General features: G+C 50.4%; 5 protein-coding genes across 5 annotated transcripts; 2 read left to right on the top strand and 3 right to left on the bottom strand.

Moving 5' to 3' along the window:
• Nucleotides 1-622: 622 nt before the first annotated feature.
• On the bottom strand, nt 623-1863 carry SAPIO_CDS1224 (uncharacterized protein; the record flags this gene model as incomplete). The annotated part of the gene is made up of 3 exons (XM_016784545.1): nt 623-749; nt 818-1310; nt 1395-1863. The coding sequence occupies 3 exons, from the start codon at nt 1861-1863 to the stop codon at nt 623-625; spliced, it is 1089 nt and encodes a 362-aa protein (XP_016645661.1).
• Nucleotides 1864-2775: 912 nt separating this feature from the next.
• Nucleotides 2776-3697, bottom strand: SAPIO_CDS1223 (Uncharacterized protein; the record flags this gene model as incomplete). Its single annotated transcript, XM_016784544.1, has 2 exons — nt 2776-2826; nt 2891-3697. The coding sequence occupies 2 exons, from the start codon at nt 3695-3697 to the stop codon at nt 2776-2778; spliced, it is 858 nt and encodes a 285-aa protein (XP_016645660.1).
• Nucleotides 3698-4550: 853 nt separating this feature from the next.
• On the bottom strand, nt 4551-6492 carry SAPIO_CDS1222 (Major facilitator superfamily transporter; the record flags this gene model as incomplete). Its single annotated transcript, XM_016784543.1, has 5 exons — nt 4551-4858; nt 4920-5649; nt 5724-6010; nt 6074-6185; nt 6241-6492. 5 exons carry the CDS (start codon nt 6490-6492, stop codon nt 4551-4553), a joined length of 1689 nt encoding a protein of 562 aa, XP_016645659.1.
• A 4399-nt stretch (nt 6493-10891) lies between these two features.
• Nucleotides 10892-11258, top strand: SAPIO_CDS1221 (uncharacterized protein; the record flags this gene model as incomplete). The annotated part of the gene is made up of 2 exons (XM_016784542.1): nt 10892-10894; nt 10953-11258. The coding sequence occupies 2 exons, from the start codon at nt 10892-10894 to the stop codon at nt 11256-11258; spliced, it is 309 nt and encodes a 102-aa protein (XP_016645658.1).
• Nucleotides 11259-12483: 1225 nt separating this feature from the next.
• Nucleotides 12484-13811, top strand: SAPIO_CDS1220 (Beta-lactamase family protein; the record flags this gene model as incomplete). The annotated part of the gene is made up of 3 exons (XM_016784541.1): nt 12484-12574; nt 12645-13099; nt 13158-13811. The coding sequence occupies 3 exons, from the start codon at nt 12484-12486 to the stop codon at nt 13809-13811; spliced, it is 1200 nt and encodes a 399-aa protein (XP_016645657.1).
• Nucleotides 13812-14970: the final 1159 nt, after the last annotated feature.

Genomic DNA, 14970 nt, shown 5'->3' with positions numbered 1-14970 from the left:
CTGCCCAAACAATCTCATCATCGGTTTGACCTCCTGGAAGTGCCAGTCCCCTTAACCAACATGGCCAAGCATCGAGGCTGACGGAATGAGCATCAGGGTATCTTAATTCGCAGTATAAACCCAGAAAAAGGTTCGTTGGACGACGGGCATCATCCGGTGATAAGTGCATCAACGCATGGTAATAGTCATCCAGCCTTTCCGGTGAGTCAATATATGAGCAATGGCGCCACAGGAGCGTGGACGTTATTTGGTGAGTCGCGCGACAGACCCGGGTCCAGGCCAGGAGTGCTTTGGTTGTCTCGTCAGACGGCGGCAGGATTGTACCTGGATTTCCTAGAACTAGGGACTCGATGATAAGTTGAAGAATCTCCAGAGGCAGCTTCAGCCCAGGTCGTGCCAAAATGTCCATTACGACTAATAGTAGCACAGCGTTCAACTTGTACAGCGTGAGATTTGAGTACTAGGCTGGTGGTCAATCTGTTCAGAGGGGGAAATATTACTACCATTTGTATTAGAATTATAGCGACACGTGTCGAAAGGAAGAATGCGGGAATGTTTATACACTGCCGATATCGCAGGCAGGGTAGTCATCGGGTAAAACCGGCCACAGCTGTGCCTTTGTTCACTTCTCCAACATCTCATACACCGCTTTCACCTCCGGGACTTTAGCTTCAAACTCGCTTCGCGTCTCCTCCCAAACACGCCGCTGCGCCATTTGGCCACTCTTCCTTTCCATGAAAGGCGGGTATCTGCCGCACAACTATCAGTAACACCGAACGAGATCATCCAATTAATTACCGTAGATTTCAGAACTTACGATGCAGTATCAAAATCCTGCATAATTTTCCCATGCCCTTCCGCCGAAGCCGAAACTCCATTAACCAACGCCGTCGCGCAGATTTGTGGATCTCTTGCTCCGAAGTTCATGATCAGCCTCGGAATCAGCTTCGCCTGGTTCGGATTCGTAAGTGGCGTCCATGCCGAGCCGGGATCCGCGCTGTTGATGGTCACTTTGCGCATGCCGTTGCCTGCGGCGGCTGAGGTTTGATTTGCGAGCTCGCGGGCGAAGTAGAGTAGGAGGGCCTTGGAACGGCCGTATTGATGCGCCTGCTCCATGCCGTCCTTGTTGTTGCTGAGACGCTTGAGGTAGGACCCGCGCTTGGGTACGGACATGGTGAAGGAGGACGGATAGATACCGAAGGTGGTGACGAAGGTCAGGACAGGAGGGGCCGGATTCGTTGGGGAAGATTTGAGCAACGGAAGTAGGAGAAGTGCGATGAGAGCGGTGGAGAGGAAATTAACTTGTATCGCTATCCCGAGGCGAATTACAAATTAGCATTCTTCATCTCCAAGCAGTGGAGAGATTGGAGACGGCGGCCAGAAAGACTACTCACAAGTTTCCCAACCCTCAGGTGACTCGCGGCGGTTGAAGGACAGAATACCTGCCGTCAATAAGACGTGATCAAGGTTCTCTAGCTCACGTGCCTTCTTTCCCAATTCCTGACATCCTGCAAAGGACATCATGTCGACTTGCCATACGAGAATATTAGGCCTGGGCTTGTTTTTCTCACTCAGCTCTGCCTCGATTTCCTCCTTGACACCTCCACAATCCTTGACATCAACGAGGACAAGAGTTTCGACATCACGATGAGCGAAGAGTTTGGCAGCCCTCGATCCGAACGCACCGTTTGCGCCGGTGATCAGTACCGTCCGGCCCTTGTATGACTTCGTGGTGACAGTAGGCCTGCCATGACGCTGCTTCCAGAGGCTCTGCCAGGGGAAGTACTCGGCCAGGAACAAGGGGATGCCGAAAGTTAAGACGGCAATAACGGCGACCGAGGCCGGTATCCAGTAATCGGCCATTTGTAAGGGAGGCGGTTTCAATTGAAGTGACGGCGTTGTCCAGTATTTCCCCCAAGAGTGGGATGTTGGTGGAGAGTTTCAAAAGCGTTGTGTTAACCCTTCTCAGGGGACCATCTGAGTCCGCAGATGCAGGGAGGTGGCTGGGAAACTGCTTACCTAATCAAAGCGCCACTCCAATTCAGGAGACTTAGAAGTCAAATTGCCTCAATGCGCCATTGCAAGCGCCCTTCTTGTGGCTTAACCTGAAGTGTGTCGTGTCAGCTGAGTAGTATCTAACAATGACAGGAAGTCAACTCTCATCGAGAATGGCCTTGATCTGGTTGTGATTGAGTGGCCAACATATTCCTCCCTAGCCCATAAATACATAATATCCGCAGCCTCAGCGCATTGCTAAAGCGAGGTGGGTTGCCGGTTTTTCTGCGGTCCAAATCCTTACTATGATAGCCGGTTCCGAGGTAACGTCTGAAAGCTTGGGAAGTTGGGGGAGGTAGACGGTGCAAATGGCCTTATTGAGAGTGCAGAGGGCATTAATCTGGCAGTGGTAGTAATTGGGGTGGCGGCTGCCTTGATCACCAACCCCTGGTGAACGAAGAAGGAACATTTCCCTCCGTGGAATAGTTGAAGCAGAGAACAGCCTGTTTTTGGAGCAAGGTATCCGTAATAACCCCACAAATGAATCGTCCTTGGTGCCTATTTAAGTACAGGATGAAGAAGAGAATGGCTTGGCTTCGCTCTTGAAGAGTCCCAAAGGTCAAAGGAGGCATCCGCTTCATATGGTTCAGATTTGCTGCAAGTGATCAATTGATGTTATCTCCACCAGTGAGCTAGTTTTTATTATCGCTAGGTACATGGGATTCCAAAATACAGACGTATTTAATCAGCCCTCAAACTAGATAACCAGATAACGCTCTCTCAGTTGCAGGACTTGGTTTCCTGGGGAAGATCGCGAGCCTGAATGCCTGGCTGAAATTGAGGCAACAGGATCATTATAATTCTCTCACAACCTGCACACTTGACCGCCACATACAGTCATGGTATGGACATATCGCAGCTTTCCCTTTTCCAGTCTGAACTCGTGACTATCAGCTGCATTCATCATATGCTCCCATACGCAAAGAATGTTCACCGAGCCCATCACCTCATCGACCACATATCGTCTGTTGGAGTTGGGTGCCTGGTTGTGATTTGATGGCAGCCCAACTTCGCAGGAGTCCTGTGGCGTTCCTCTTCCCGTATATGCAGAACCCTCCAACCTCGTGCACGGCACACCCCACGGTACGGCAGCAGCCGCAGTAGCATTGCTCCAAATATCCATGTAGGCGTCGCCAGCGGCCTTAATTACATCTCTGTCATCCCTATCGCTCTCTGGAATCTCGAACCAATCCTCCTTAACAGCATAGTCGAGCGTCTTAGCCGAGTCGAACAACCAAGAGTTCTTTGTCGAGGCAACACTATCAATCTTGGTAATCTTGAAGTCGGAGCCGTGCCGAATCTGCGTCCCGATGACGTATGGGTTGGATGGATCCGCTGAAATGAGCTCGGTATAGGATGCGCACTCTACGACATCGGCGATGCTTCGTTGGTGGTCGATCTTGAGGGATTTGGTTGTAAGAACGGCTTTTGATGGGTCAATCTCTTTGTTGTCTTCCCAGTAGATCCATTCATCGGCTAAGAGATCAGCTAGAGCATCGAGGGTACCCTCTGTTTGAGCCGTGACGTAGGCATCGGCTGCTTCGAGGAGGGCTTCGCGGGTGCAGCCAGGATCCTCTGCAGCCGTGAGCGGTGCAGCAAGAATAACTGGGGTTAAGACAGCTAGGATCGCGAAAACCTTCATCGTGATTTTTTTTTTTTTTTTTTTTTTTTTTTTTTTTTTGGTGGTTACCTCTCCATCGCAGAAGTGATTTCTACTCCATGAGTGATTCTTTGAGTTCCATATAAACTGCGAGGCCTGCCTTCTTACTGGGCCATGCTGAACAATTGCCGCAGCGAGTTCTTATGGATTTATATATACCAGAGAGGGGATTGTCTTGGAAGGCAAAGGAATAGATTGGGTTTCCGTCTTGTTCTGGTAGGTAAAATGAGCTACCCCGCATATATATTCTATTTCGTCTATACTGGATGTGTTATTGACCGGTCTCTGAGTGATTCAGGGAAATTGAAAAGGAAATCGGGTGTTTGGACAAGATTGGCTTGGTTGACTCTGTTAATAAGACGGCAAAATCATGAGGCCACCATGAGAGATTATCCACGAAGGACATCTCTCCCCACCGATCCGGTGAAGCCGTTGATTCTCAGGACTCGCATCGCCACACCATACGATCAGGAGTTAGGACACTGAGAGGGCAACCAGGCGCTCGGCTTGTCATTGCTTAGCTAATCGCCTACCTCATTCATGCTCACCAAGCTTAATACTCGCCACGCAGAAGAGCTGGATTCGGGGGGGGGGGGGAACGAATAAATAAAGAAATAAAAATAAAATAAAATAAAATAGAATAAAAATATATAAAAAATGAAAAAGGGAAGCCGTTATATCTATTTCTATCCTCAGTAAACTCGTCATCCCGGCCAGCCTTTTGGCCAACGCCTGATCCGACCACTTCTCCGTGTCTATTGGCCTTCTAGGTATCCCCCAGCATCCTTAGTCTAATGTCATGAATTAAGTAAATTTCCAAGAGCGTATCAATTTCTCACGCGGCACCAGCTTGAATATTCTTTGGGTTAAGCCTGGACCATCGGCTGCCGAAGCTCAGCAAAAAAGAAACACCGGTACCGGCAAGGGCCAACGCGAAGGTAACCTTGATGCCTCGCATATATGCGATCAGAATTCCCGGCAGGACATCCACCGGGAAAACCTCACGCAGATTGGAGGCGCCAGTCACGAGTACTAAGGCTGGATCCACTGTTGGCGCAGTCATTGGGAGTCTCTTGACCATCTCAGACAAGAAGGCGGACTGAGCTCCCGCGAGGAAAAATGAACCTCCGACAGTTTGGAAACCTGTGCAATAACTCTCGAATTAGGTATTTTGTGCTAGGAAGTATATTGGGCTTCAACTTACAAAGGACCATAGCTGTAACAGTAGAAAGGTCGGCGGGGCTAACGGTTGCTTGCGTGACAATGATGGGGATCTGGAAAGAGGCACCAAATCCAACACCTGCCACGATCTGGTAACCAATCCATTTCCCAGCACTTGTACCAATATCCAGCGTGTAGAGAAGGCCGCCGGCAACTGTTGCAATGGCCGCACCTGCGACCAGTATTGGGGTGTAGATCCCAGTGGCCGAAATCGATGCCCCGGAAAGGATGACAGTGAGTGAGACTGAAAGGATGATCGGGAGATTGCGAATGCCCGAGTTTGTGGGGCTCGCATCGTCTATGGACTGGAAGTATATGGGAAGGTAATAAACCAGAATAAAGTAAGGACCAGCGAAGAAAAACATGTAGAGGGAGGAGATGTAGATGGTTCTGTCACCTAGGATCCTCGGATTCATCATTGCCCGTTCACCCTGGTACCACTCCCAGACGGCAAACGCAATGATAATAGCGACAAAGCCAACTAGGAGGCCGATAACTTCGGACGAATCCCACGGCTTGCTTTGGCCACCCCATTGCAGGGCGAGAATAAAGCAGATAACAGCGCCCATTATCATGGCAGTACCAATGAGGTCCATGTGCAAGACCTTTTCCCGAAGATTGGCCTTGACGGGCACTGAAGAAGGTGGGGTCTGGAAGAAGGCAAGAATGATGGCAGCGGAGACGCCTCCAATAGGCAAATTAATACTGTGGACCTGGTTAACTCTGGAGTAATGAACGTTCCAAGGCGATCGAGGTATACATACTAGAATGCCCATCGCCAACTTACATGGTCCGTGAAAGCACCACCGATCAATGGGCCGATGACACTTGCGATACCATAGGCTGCCCCAATGATGCCGGTGTATAGAGGTCGGCTCCGAGGAGGGGCGGAAACGGCAACTAAAGTGTAGGCTCCAGAGCCGATACCCGCGGCCCCAGCTCCGGCAATAGCTCGCCCGGCAATGAGGGTGTTCGAGTTTGGCGCAACCCCGCAAACCAGGCTTCCTAATTCAAAGATGAATATGGAAATGAGGAATGCAGGCTTCAGCGAGAAGTACTTGTATGCCTTTCCCCCTATGTGCAACTCTGTTACTACCACACGTGAGGGTTTCTCTGTTAAAGTAAGGAAGCACATACAAGTCGATTGAAAGGCTGCAATCGTCATGAAAAATGCGGCTCCGTACCAGGATACGTCGCCGAGGCTGTGAAACTGGTCGGTAATCCGAGGAATCGCGGTGGCTACAATGGTCTGGTGTAAATCTATTAGCCGCGGATTCTGCATAAGTTCATTTCTTCCATATTACCATATCAAGTGAGACGAGAAATATGCTTAGGACCAGAGCCAAGACGACGGCAGCGAGGCGAAAACCATGAGGGTACTCTTCATCATGAATCTCTTCGGTGGTCCCTTCGGCGGCGTCTTCGCTGCTCCTGCCATCCCTCTCTTTTCTTTTTTCGAGTATGATTTCGTCTGTGCCAACTTGGATCGAGGGCGCTAGTGACCGAGTCGCCTCCGAGTCGGGTCGGGGAGCGAGGGTTGTTGTTGTTGACTCCATTATGTAACAGGCGTAGTGACTGCCAGCCCCTGCGACGTTGCTTCTGTGTGGTTGTTAGATGGGGAAAGAGAGGGTGTTTGTTAACTTGGATTCCAGCCATGGGGGGATAGGGCACAGAGTGTCTTAAGTATTACAGGGTGAGGATAGGAGAACCGCATGTATCATGATGACACGACACGAAATCCTTCGACCCAGTCTAAGTCAGCCCTACCAAGAACGTGCGGTGTTCATGAGGGGCTGACAAATGGAGCTTGTTTATTGCGTCCGAGATGCGTTGGATGAATTAAAATTGGTCTGCAACCCTCCATATCGACATGGCGTGCCTGCTGTGGTCCACCACAGACAAGACAAAGCAGGGGCAACTTTGTTCCGTCTGTCAGGATTATCGCCACGTCTGCACTGGGTACTCAGGTCGGCATGGGCATATGTAAAGTCCGCTGCGAAACAGGTATGTCCGACCTGTGTATAGTAGTCACTTATGCGACAAGTCATCCCGAGTCTAGACAACGATGGAACATCAAGCTTACAAATGGTGGTCAGCAACAACCCGACCCGGACCAATGGGTCATAATACATCGTGATAAAATCCGACGGCCCGCTATTAGTAGGCCCTATCGCCGCTTCACAAAACAAAGGTCCGCTCGGCTTAGGCAGTTTGGCGGAGTTCCGCTAAGGCGTGATGACGGCAGAGACGGGTCAGGATTTGCGCTGCCTATGGATTATCGATTGGCTGGGGACAATGACTTTTGAGGTAAAGTGAGAGGCAGAAGGAAAAAAGGAAAGGAAAATGCAAGCCGGGGGGCGCATTCCTTGAGCTAGTAGCGGCTCCATTTCCAACTTGATTTCTTGGAGCCTGGAGACCTTTTCGAGGTGATGCTACTAAGGTTCACTCGTAGCGCCGAGATAAGAAAGAATCTTTTTAGAAACCTTCCACCCAAGGCCCTAATTTATTAGCCATCTTGCCCAATTCTAGACTTTCTAAGTAGTGGAAGGACGTGCAATTCTGGATTCGAAATGGGAGGATAACGGGGATGCACGCCATTGACGCATCTTAGATTAATAGATCATAAACAGATTAGCCACTACTGTATCAGATCTTACGCACCTGCTCTTCCTTTACATTAACCCCTATCTCCGAACTGTCTCGGTGTCAAAATCCGATATTACCACGACTGCGCCAACAAAGAACAGGAGTTCTGTCCGTCAATCAACGGCCCTGTCGGTCGGACACATTTTAAGCCGCATGCAGATCCTCAATGGTTTGATTTGTACGGAACCGTCGGAGTGGAGATTACGTATTGCCGCAGGTTGGGCGACTCGCCCAAGACAGATAAGGGTCATGCGGAGTTCCGTCGTTTCTAGTGGTGAGATGGACAGAGATCACAAATACGCAGAGGAACCTAGAACTCGGTGACCAATGGTCAAATTCCAGTCCCTCCTGTATTTAGTGTATGCTTCATAGAGACTAGTCCGCCCAGCTCCCACTTACAGGTCTATTTGGAAGAGCAACTATTAGGCTCGCCGTGATTTCAAAATCGGTATGCTTAGCAGCAACATAGAAGTATATTTATGTTAAGGTTAAATGTTGTATTCTGGGTGCCATTTCTATCAATCGCGTATCTCTATCTTATCCTCCCTGCCACGCGGTGCTGTCTTGATGAAAACCTGAAAGGGTACCCCAATCAGTTGGCGGGGAGCGCTGATAAAAGGACAGTATTATGTAATGTCTCCAAGGAACTAGCAAAATTCAAGTTGTGACGCTATTTCAAATTTCATCAGACTAAAACGACATCGACGCACGTGCTAAAAGCACTCAAGGGCCAGCTTTGTGTTTATTTCTTACCTTCAGTCGCCGCTTCTTTCCTTCCATCCTTCTCCTCTAAACTCTGGACCCAAAGGCCAAGCAAGCATCCAACATGACACATCTCCATCGCCTCCCGCCGGAGCTCCTCCGCAACACCCTCTTCTTCGTCGAATCTCTACGAGATCTACATTCCCTCATATCGGCATCATCATGCTGCTTGCACGGCTTTCTTTTGAGTCGCAACACCATTCTTTTGTCGGTTTTGGAAAATGACTTTGGGCCTATCGTGTTTCCCGAAGCGCAAGCTATAGCGAATGTTCCTAACATTCTTGCCGAGACCAGACCTATCGAAGTCTCGGCGGCATTTCTTGAACAATACTTCTCCAACATGGGATTTTCAGTCCCCTTGAGACGCTCATCAATCATTTCTATCTGCCATCTCTCTAATACTATCGATAGGCTCACGGAGATGTACTTCCTTCGCACATCAGCTCGATTGGAAGCGCTCGATGGTCCGAATCCCGCAACCGAAAACTTACGGCCCACTCCACTGTCTTCATCTGAGAGGACGCGGATTCGCCGGGCTTTTTTCCGGTACGAACTATACTGCCGGATATTCCCCACAACTAACACCGGGCCGCCATACGAGTCCCTCATTCCAAGTCTGGCCCAGTTTCTGTTATTTATTCGACGCATGTGTCCATGGGAGGTCGAGGAATTGAGCTGCATTCACAACTACTTCGCCTCTCTCGTGGAAGGTTTTTTTAGTGACCTAAAAAACCAATTCGTCCTTGCCGCAGTAACCTGCCCGGGCGCCCGGGCGCTGAATGCCAGACCATCCTCGAACCTTCTTATGGAACACAGGGATGGACGAACAGCCGATGGCAGTCCATCTCTACAGACGGAACAGGAAGGAAACCATGATCAGGAGAAATATGTATCTTTCCATGATCTTGATATATGGGCCCTGTTCATATTCGACGAGTCGCATACTTGTGAAGACACCTTCGTCAGCAACTTAGCATCATTCGGCTTGGAGTTCAACTTGAAGTTGATAGATGGCGATGCTAACCAAAGGAAGGATATGATTAGAGTTGCTGGCATCTTCGAAACGGACTCCCTACCAGAAGCCCTTGCGCATTCCTCACGAGAGGTGCAGAATTCTTTCCAGAGTCCCGACAGTGAGAGCAATACGGGCGGACGCGATGACCCAGCATACCCAAACGTCGGATATTCTTCCTTTGGACGTTCCAGAGATGAGTTTTACCATGAAATATATTTAAGTGGGTATTTCTCCAGGTATTATCCTAAGCCTTGGACGGGCGGAAACGATCTGAAGTACGACCCCCTTCGTGAGATGGGCTACGTTTTCTGGGACGAAGAACGAATTATTGTTCCACAAGTCCAAAGAAACCTCCGGAAAGCTCGCTATGTCTCGCGGGGAGTCCTGCCTGACCGGCGCCCACGAATAGGGGAGAGTGTTATGGAGAGGCTGAAGAATGTTAAGATACCTTTGACACAGATGAACAGACTTGTGAAAGAATTCGGGACAGATATTGACGAGGATCTGTCTTGAAATATGAAGGAATGGATTAATATAGAACGAAGGAAAAAAAAAAAACCAGTTGGTGGCAAACCTGCTGCTTATTCGTCATCAACCTCATAGTTGAGTGCTGTCCGCACATTCGATGTTAGCCCTAGCAGCGTAAGAACTGGGAGGTCGATTTACCTGAAGGAATTTAATAGGCCAAAGGGCGTTGCTAATGCTTTTGAGAGATTTCTCGTCGCTGGTAGCCACAATCGCCCTGACCGTTCTGGTTAGATTTGGGTGAACGGGTAGCCAACGGAATCTCATCCCACCCGCGGGCATTCTGACGGGCCGCCACACAATCTACTAGACTCTGGAACCAAATTGCTTAGGATCCCCACTTCACGTCCTCCGTGTACTCTGATCCGCCTTTGTAAACCAAAAGAATGCTTATTTACTTGAGCGCTGTTATACCCAGTCGTTGTCAGACATCGCAGTTAAACACAGTTGGAATTTACAACAGAGTAAAACAGCTCCGTATCGTATTTCACATCTTTCACATCCACTAACCCTAGAGAAACATCGGCTGAAAAGCCTGAACAAAAACATTGAGAGCAGATGATCATGTGTCATGGGTCATCCAAGGGGACACAAGGTCGACAGTGTGCGGCTGAGAACGCCGTCACGCCTCGACCGCACATCTTGATCTCAACAAACAACCAGCAACATTCGAGGTCGAGTTCATTAATCGAACAACTTAACACCATGAGCTTCGAATGCGGCACGTGCCAGAGACTCTTCCCGGCTGGATGGCGAGCCCGTGACAACCACCTCCGTTCCACGGGTCATCTTGCTCCTGAATTTGAGTGTGACACTTGCTTCCGCTGCCTCAACTCTGAGCGGGGGCGGTTTCAGCACATGGAAGCCTTGAACCACTTTGCGTGGGGATGTGGAGTGTGTGACGAGACTTGGCCCACGGACAATCGTCGGACCGACCATGAGCAAGAAAACCACAACGTTTGCGGAGAGTGTGTCAGCGGACCTTTGCCAACTATAACAACCTCAAGATGGTACGATAACCCCCAAATTGACTGCGCGTACCACACTTGATTAATCTCGATTTACTAGCATCTCAATTCCCGCGTCCACCGTGGCAAGCAGATACAATGCCCCCTCTGCAAGGGCTGCTTCGCCACGGCCACGGGCCTTACCCACCACGTCGAGACGGGTTCGTGCCCTAACGCCGTTGGTCTGGGCCGTGATACCCAGTTCAAGTTCGTACGTAATAAGGACCCAGGCGGTATTATTACGAAGAACATGATCGGCTGGTATGGCTCTGCACAGTACGAGGCAACCAGCAACTCGTACAACTCCTACCATCAAGGCTGGAGTGCTATTTCTGTCATCGCCTTTTCGGAGCGTTGCCTAGCCTAAACCAGCATTTGAACTCCCCAGTTCGTACGTTTCCTATCCATCTTCCTGACATATATAACCGAATGCTCTAGTATACTCTCTGAGGAGGCCAAAGTATAAAGACTAGACTGAAAACCCCCACAGATCAGCAGGCTCAATTCCATTGTCCGAACCGGGCATGCTGAAGGGAGTTTACCATGCTCGCTGGCATTATCAATCACCTTGAGAGCGAGTCGTGTGGCTGTACGCGGTTCAAAAACGTCCAAAAGAGTATTCAGAGCGTGGTTAGCAGTAACAGAATGATCATGTTCTGATGATCGAGGTACCAGGACGGACCTGAACATCGAAGTGGAAGGCGGGGCGTTGTTCATTTTCTAATCGGCTCGAATTATCAGCAAGGTACAGACGGGAATACATGTTAATAAAGCTATGTCTCTAATTGATGGGGCATGGTAACGTTCAACCTTGATTCACAAGATCGCATTTGTGTGACTGCGTCCCGTTTAAGCTATTAGCACCCGGTCTATCCCAGCTGCAATGCAGTCTGGTTGGGCGGGCCAATAAAGCCACCGGCGGGTGGTGAAATGCCGCAGAAGTGGATCTATCGTAACTTTGCTGCCTGGATCCTTTCCACCGCAATATGGGCACCAGATTACACGTTAATTTCCTTTTCTCGTCGCCGAGTTCATGCAGCACCTGGAGATCTAGCCATCCATGGCCCGGACCACGGTCAGGAGGCAACCTAACGTCGTTTTTAAGTGGGCTGGGTTCGAGGTGAGGATCCTTGGGGGCTTAACCACACTCCCGCAAGTCTAAGCCCCGCACGGAAAACGCTAGTGCCGATGATGCACAACCTCCATCTCCCCACGCCAATGCAGTTGAGAAAGTTGTCTCACTCGCGTATGCAGCCACATCCAGGGACGAGTCAGTGCCGATGGAGCTTTGGATTAACCCCGTGTGGGGTAGGTACTAACTACGCTCCCTTTGTCCTTTTCCGGCAATCATGCCAAAGGTTACCCGTGCGCCGCCGCGCCAGCAACGCAACAATCCGATCTCAGGGGTCATGACCTCGGCGTCAACAATCCGAAGGCGGGGCGGGGGAAGGAGAGCTACTTAAGAGGCTCGGGTTTCGCCCAGGTTTCCTCGAACCGCATTCGGGAAAGTTTACCAAGTTACTAGGCGGATCTCGTTTTCTGTTATACAGTCCGGAATACTCAGGACAAGGTAGTCATTGACCAACCCCGCCATGTCTGAATTTGACAAGCTGTTTGCCGAGCGTACAGCCCGTGGCTCCAGCACCGTCCACGGTTGCGTTACTGCCGCTGTCGATAAGAATGGTTGGTAGCCAGACAAAATGGCATATTGACTCCATGGAGTGAAATACTGATTCTCCTTGTATGTGGATAGGAAAGGAGCTCTTCTATAAGGCCCTCGGCTACGACGGAACAGGCCCCGACGCGCCAGCCGTTGATCCCAACGCTACTTTCTGGATCGCCTCGTGCACCAAGCTCATCGGTACTATCGCCGCGTTGCAGTGCGTTGAACGCGGTCAAATCACCCTCGATGAGCCTGTGGGCCGCGTTCTCCACGAACTCGCCAATCCCGAGGTAATCAACAAAGCTCCCGACGGAGCTTACGATCCTGCCTTCACGACGACACCAGCAACTAAGAAGATCACCCTCCGTCACCTCTTGACCCACTCCGCTGGCCTTGGATATGACGCCTTTAATCCGACGTTATTGGCCTGGCGTCAATCGAGAGGGGAGCACCCCAAAAGTATGAACGGCACTGTCATCGAGGGGCACTCGGCACCGTTGCTCAACGAGCCGGGTGAGGGCTGGGTTTATAGCGGAGGCATCGACGTGAGTCAATTGATCCCCGAAAAGTTCCTTCAGCCTCTAATCTGCGAGTCCTTTGTAGTGGGCCGGTGTGCTTGTCGCGCGATTGAACAAGACCACTCTGGAAGAATACCTCCAAGAGAACGTCTTCAAGCCCCTCGGCATGTCTAGTACCACGTTCCGGCTCGAGAGGCGCAGTGACATCAAGGAGCGCCTTCTCACGACGGCTCAGAGAACAGAGGACGGATTGTTGAAGGATTCCACAAAAGTCTGGCCCGACTACGCCGCCGAGGATTGCGCCGGCGCCGGTCTCTACTCGTGTGTATCCGACTACCTCCAGGTTCTCAAGGACTTGGTCAAGGACGAGCCTACGCTTCTTAAGAAGGAGACGGTCGAGGGGGAAATGTTCCGCCCCCAGTTCGCCGAGGGCGGCCGTTCCATGGAAGGTTTGCTTGGATCCACCGACATGGTCGCCGCCATGACCGGCACCTCGTCGTTTGACGGAGTCAACTGGGGCCTCGGGGGAATTTATGCGGAGGGCGACGTTGGCACCATGCCCAAGGGCACGCTCACTTGGGGTGGTCTGCCTAATCTTGTGTGGTTCGCCAACAGGGAGAGGGGTGTAGCAGGCTTCTTTGCCACGCAAGTTATTCCCCCGGGCGACAAGACGATTGCGAGCTTTATTGGGGAGATTTCGCAGGTGGCTTTTCGCTTGGCGTCAGCTCAATTGATTTAAAATGAAGAGAAGGCCGCCATGTTCCTCGATGCAATAAGTCGCATAATGAGGCGATAAGGTGATTCCGGCTCGCCAGCAGAGCAGGGAATTTTGACGCGGTCTTACCCGAGGTAACCAACCCCCTCTTGACTACGTGGTCCGTCGTGCTCCCTGTCCAGACACTACTGTTGGAACTGCACGACTGTTTGGAGCCTGCAAGGACAAATGGGGCTGGGGAAAAGAGTATTCCCTAGTATCTAAGTAATGTGGACAATTATGCATCCTATTCTCTCTTCATGTCGTCCTTGTCAACACAGTCGAATCGAATGATAGTAATATATCGGTGCATGATTCCTCTGGCGCCTTCGGCTGAGCTTATTCTCGAGATGTAGAAACATGAGAAAGGAACTCTGGCTGGTACAATCTGCCGATCGAGAGCCAAGATCTTTCCATATCCCCCGGGCGACGACAGGTGATATGCTGCCATGAGACCAAAGGCACCGGAACCGACTTCTGTAGACACATTGTCAACGTCAGTCGAGGCACTATATCTAGCAGAATGGAGGCGAGCGGCCATGCCCCAGTACCAACGGTGACCTCTCCAATCCACATGACCAGAGACTCTCTTGCGTCCCCTTCACTGTACGAGGTTCTGATTTGACTAGTCCCTTGCGCCTTTTCTGAGGAATTCTGGGGTTTCCTTTTATGGACTTCTTGTGTATTTCGGCACTTAGTTAGTTCCATTGATTAACGGCTATGTCTGTTTATTTTAGAGGGCTTCGGGCGTGTGTTCATTCGAATTAAAGCTGCGAAGATCTCGAAGCAAGTTTACTGATTGACGCAATCCTTCCCACACTATGTCATTAGGACCAGTCCATTGTCTAGACGTATTTAGCTACTGCATCACGGTTACTCTGCAATGTACCAAGCCAAGTACGATGATGTCGATGTGAACTTCGATTATTTCCACTTATTCGAGACGTGGTCCGAGATCAGCTTAGGGCTCTCCTGATCCAACGTATCGAGTGCGAGGGAACGGGAATGAGGAACGTCGACAACGCTGGCTCAAGACATTAGACGCTGTATCGAGTTTGCAATCTGAGACAACGACATTCTGGAGGCGGCCAATGCTAATCGAGGGTGAACACTACAGTCTCAGCTATTTATCACAGGAGACCAT

Source organism: Scedosporium apiospermum (genome assembly GCF_000732125.1).
Source record: "Scedosporium apiospermum strain IHEM 14462 chromosome Unknown SEQ_SAPIO_0055, whole genome shotgun sequence".
Lineage (NCBI taxonomy): Eukaryota > Fungi > Ascomycota > Sordariomycetes > Microascales > Microascaceae > Scedosporium > Scedosporium apiospermum.
Note: the sequence above shows the minus strand (reverse complement) of the source record. Positions and strands in the feature narration are given on the sequence as shown.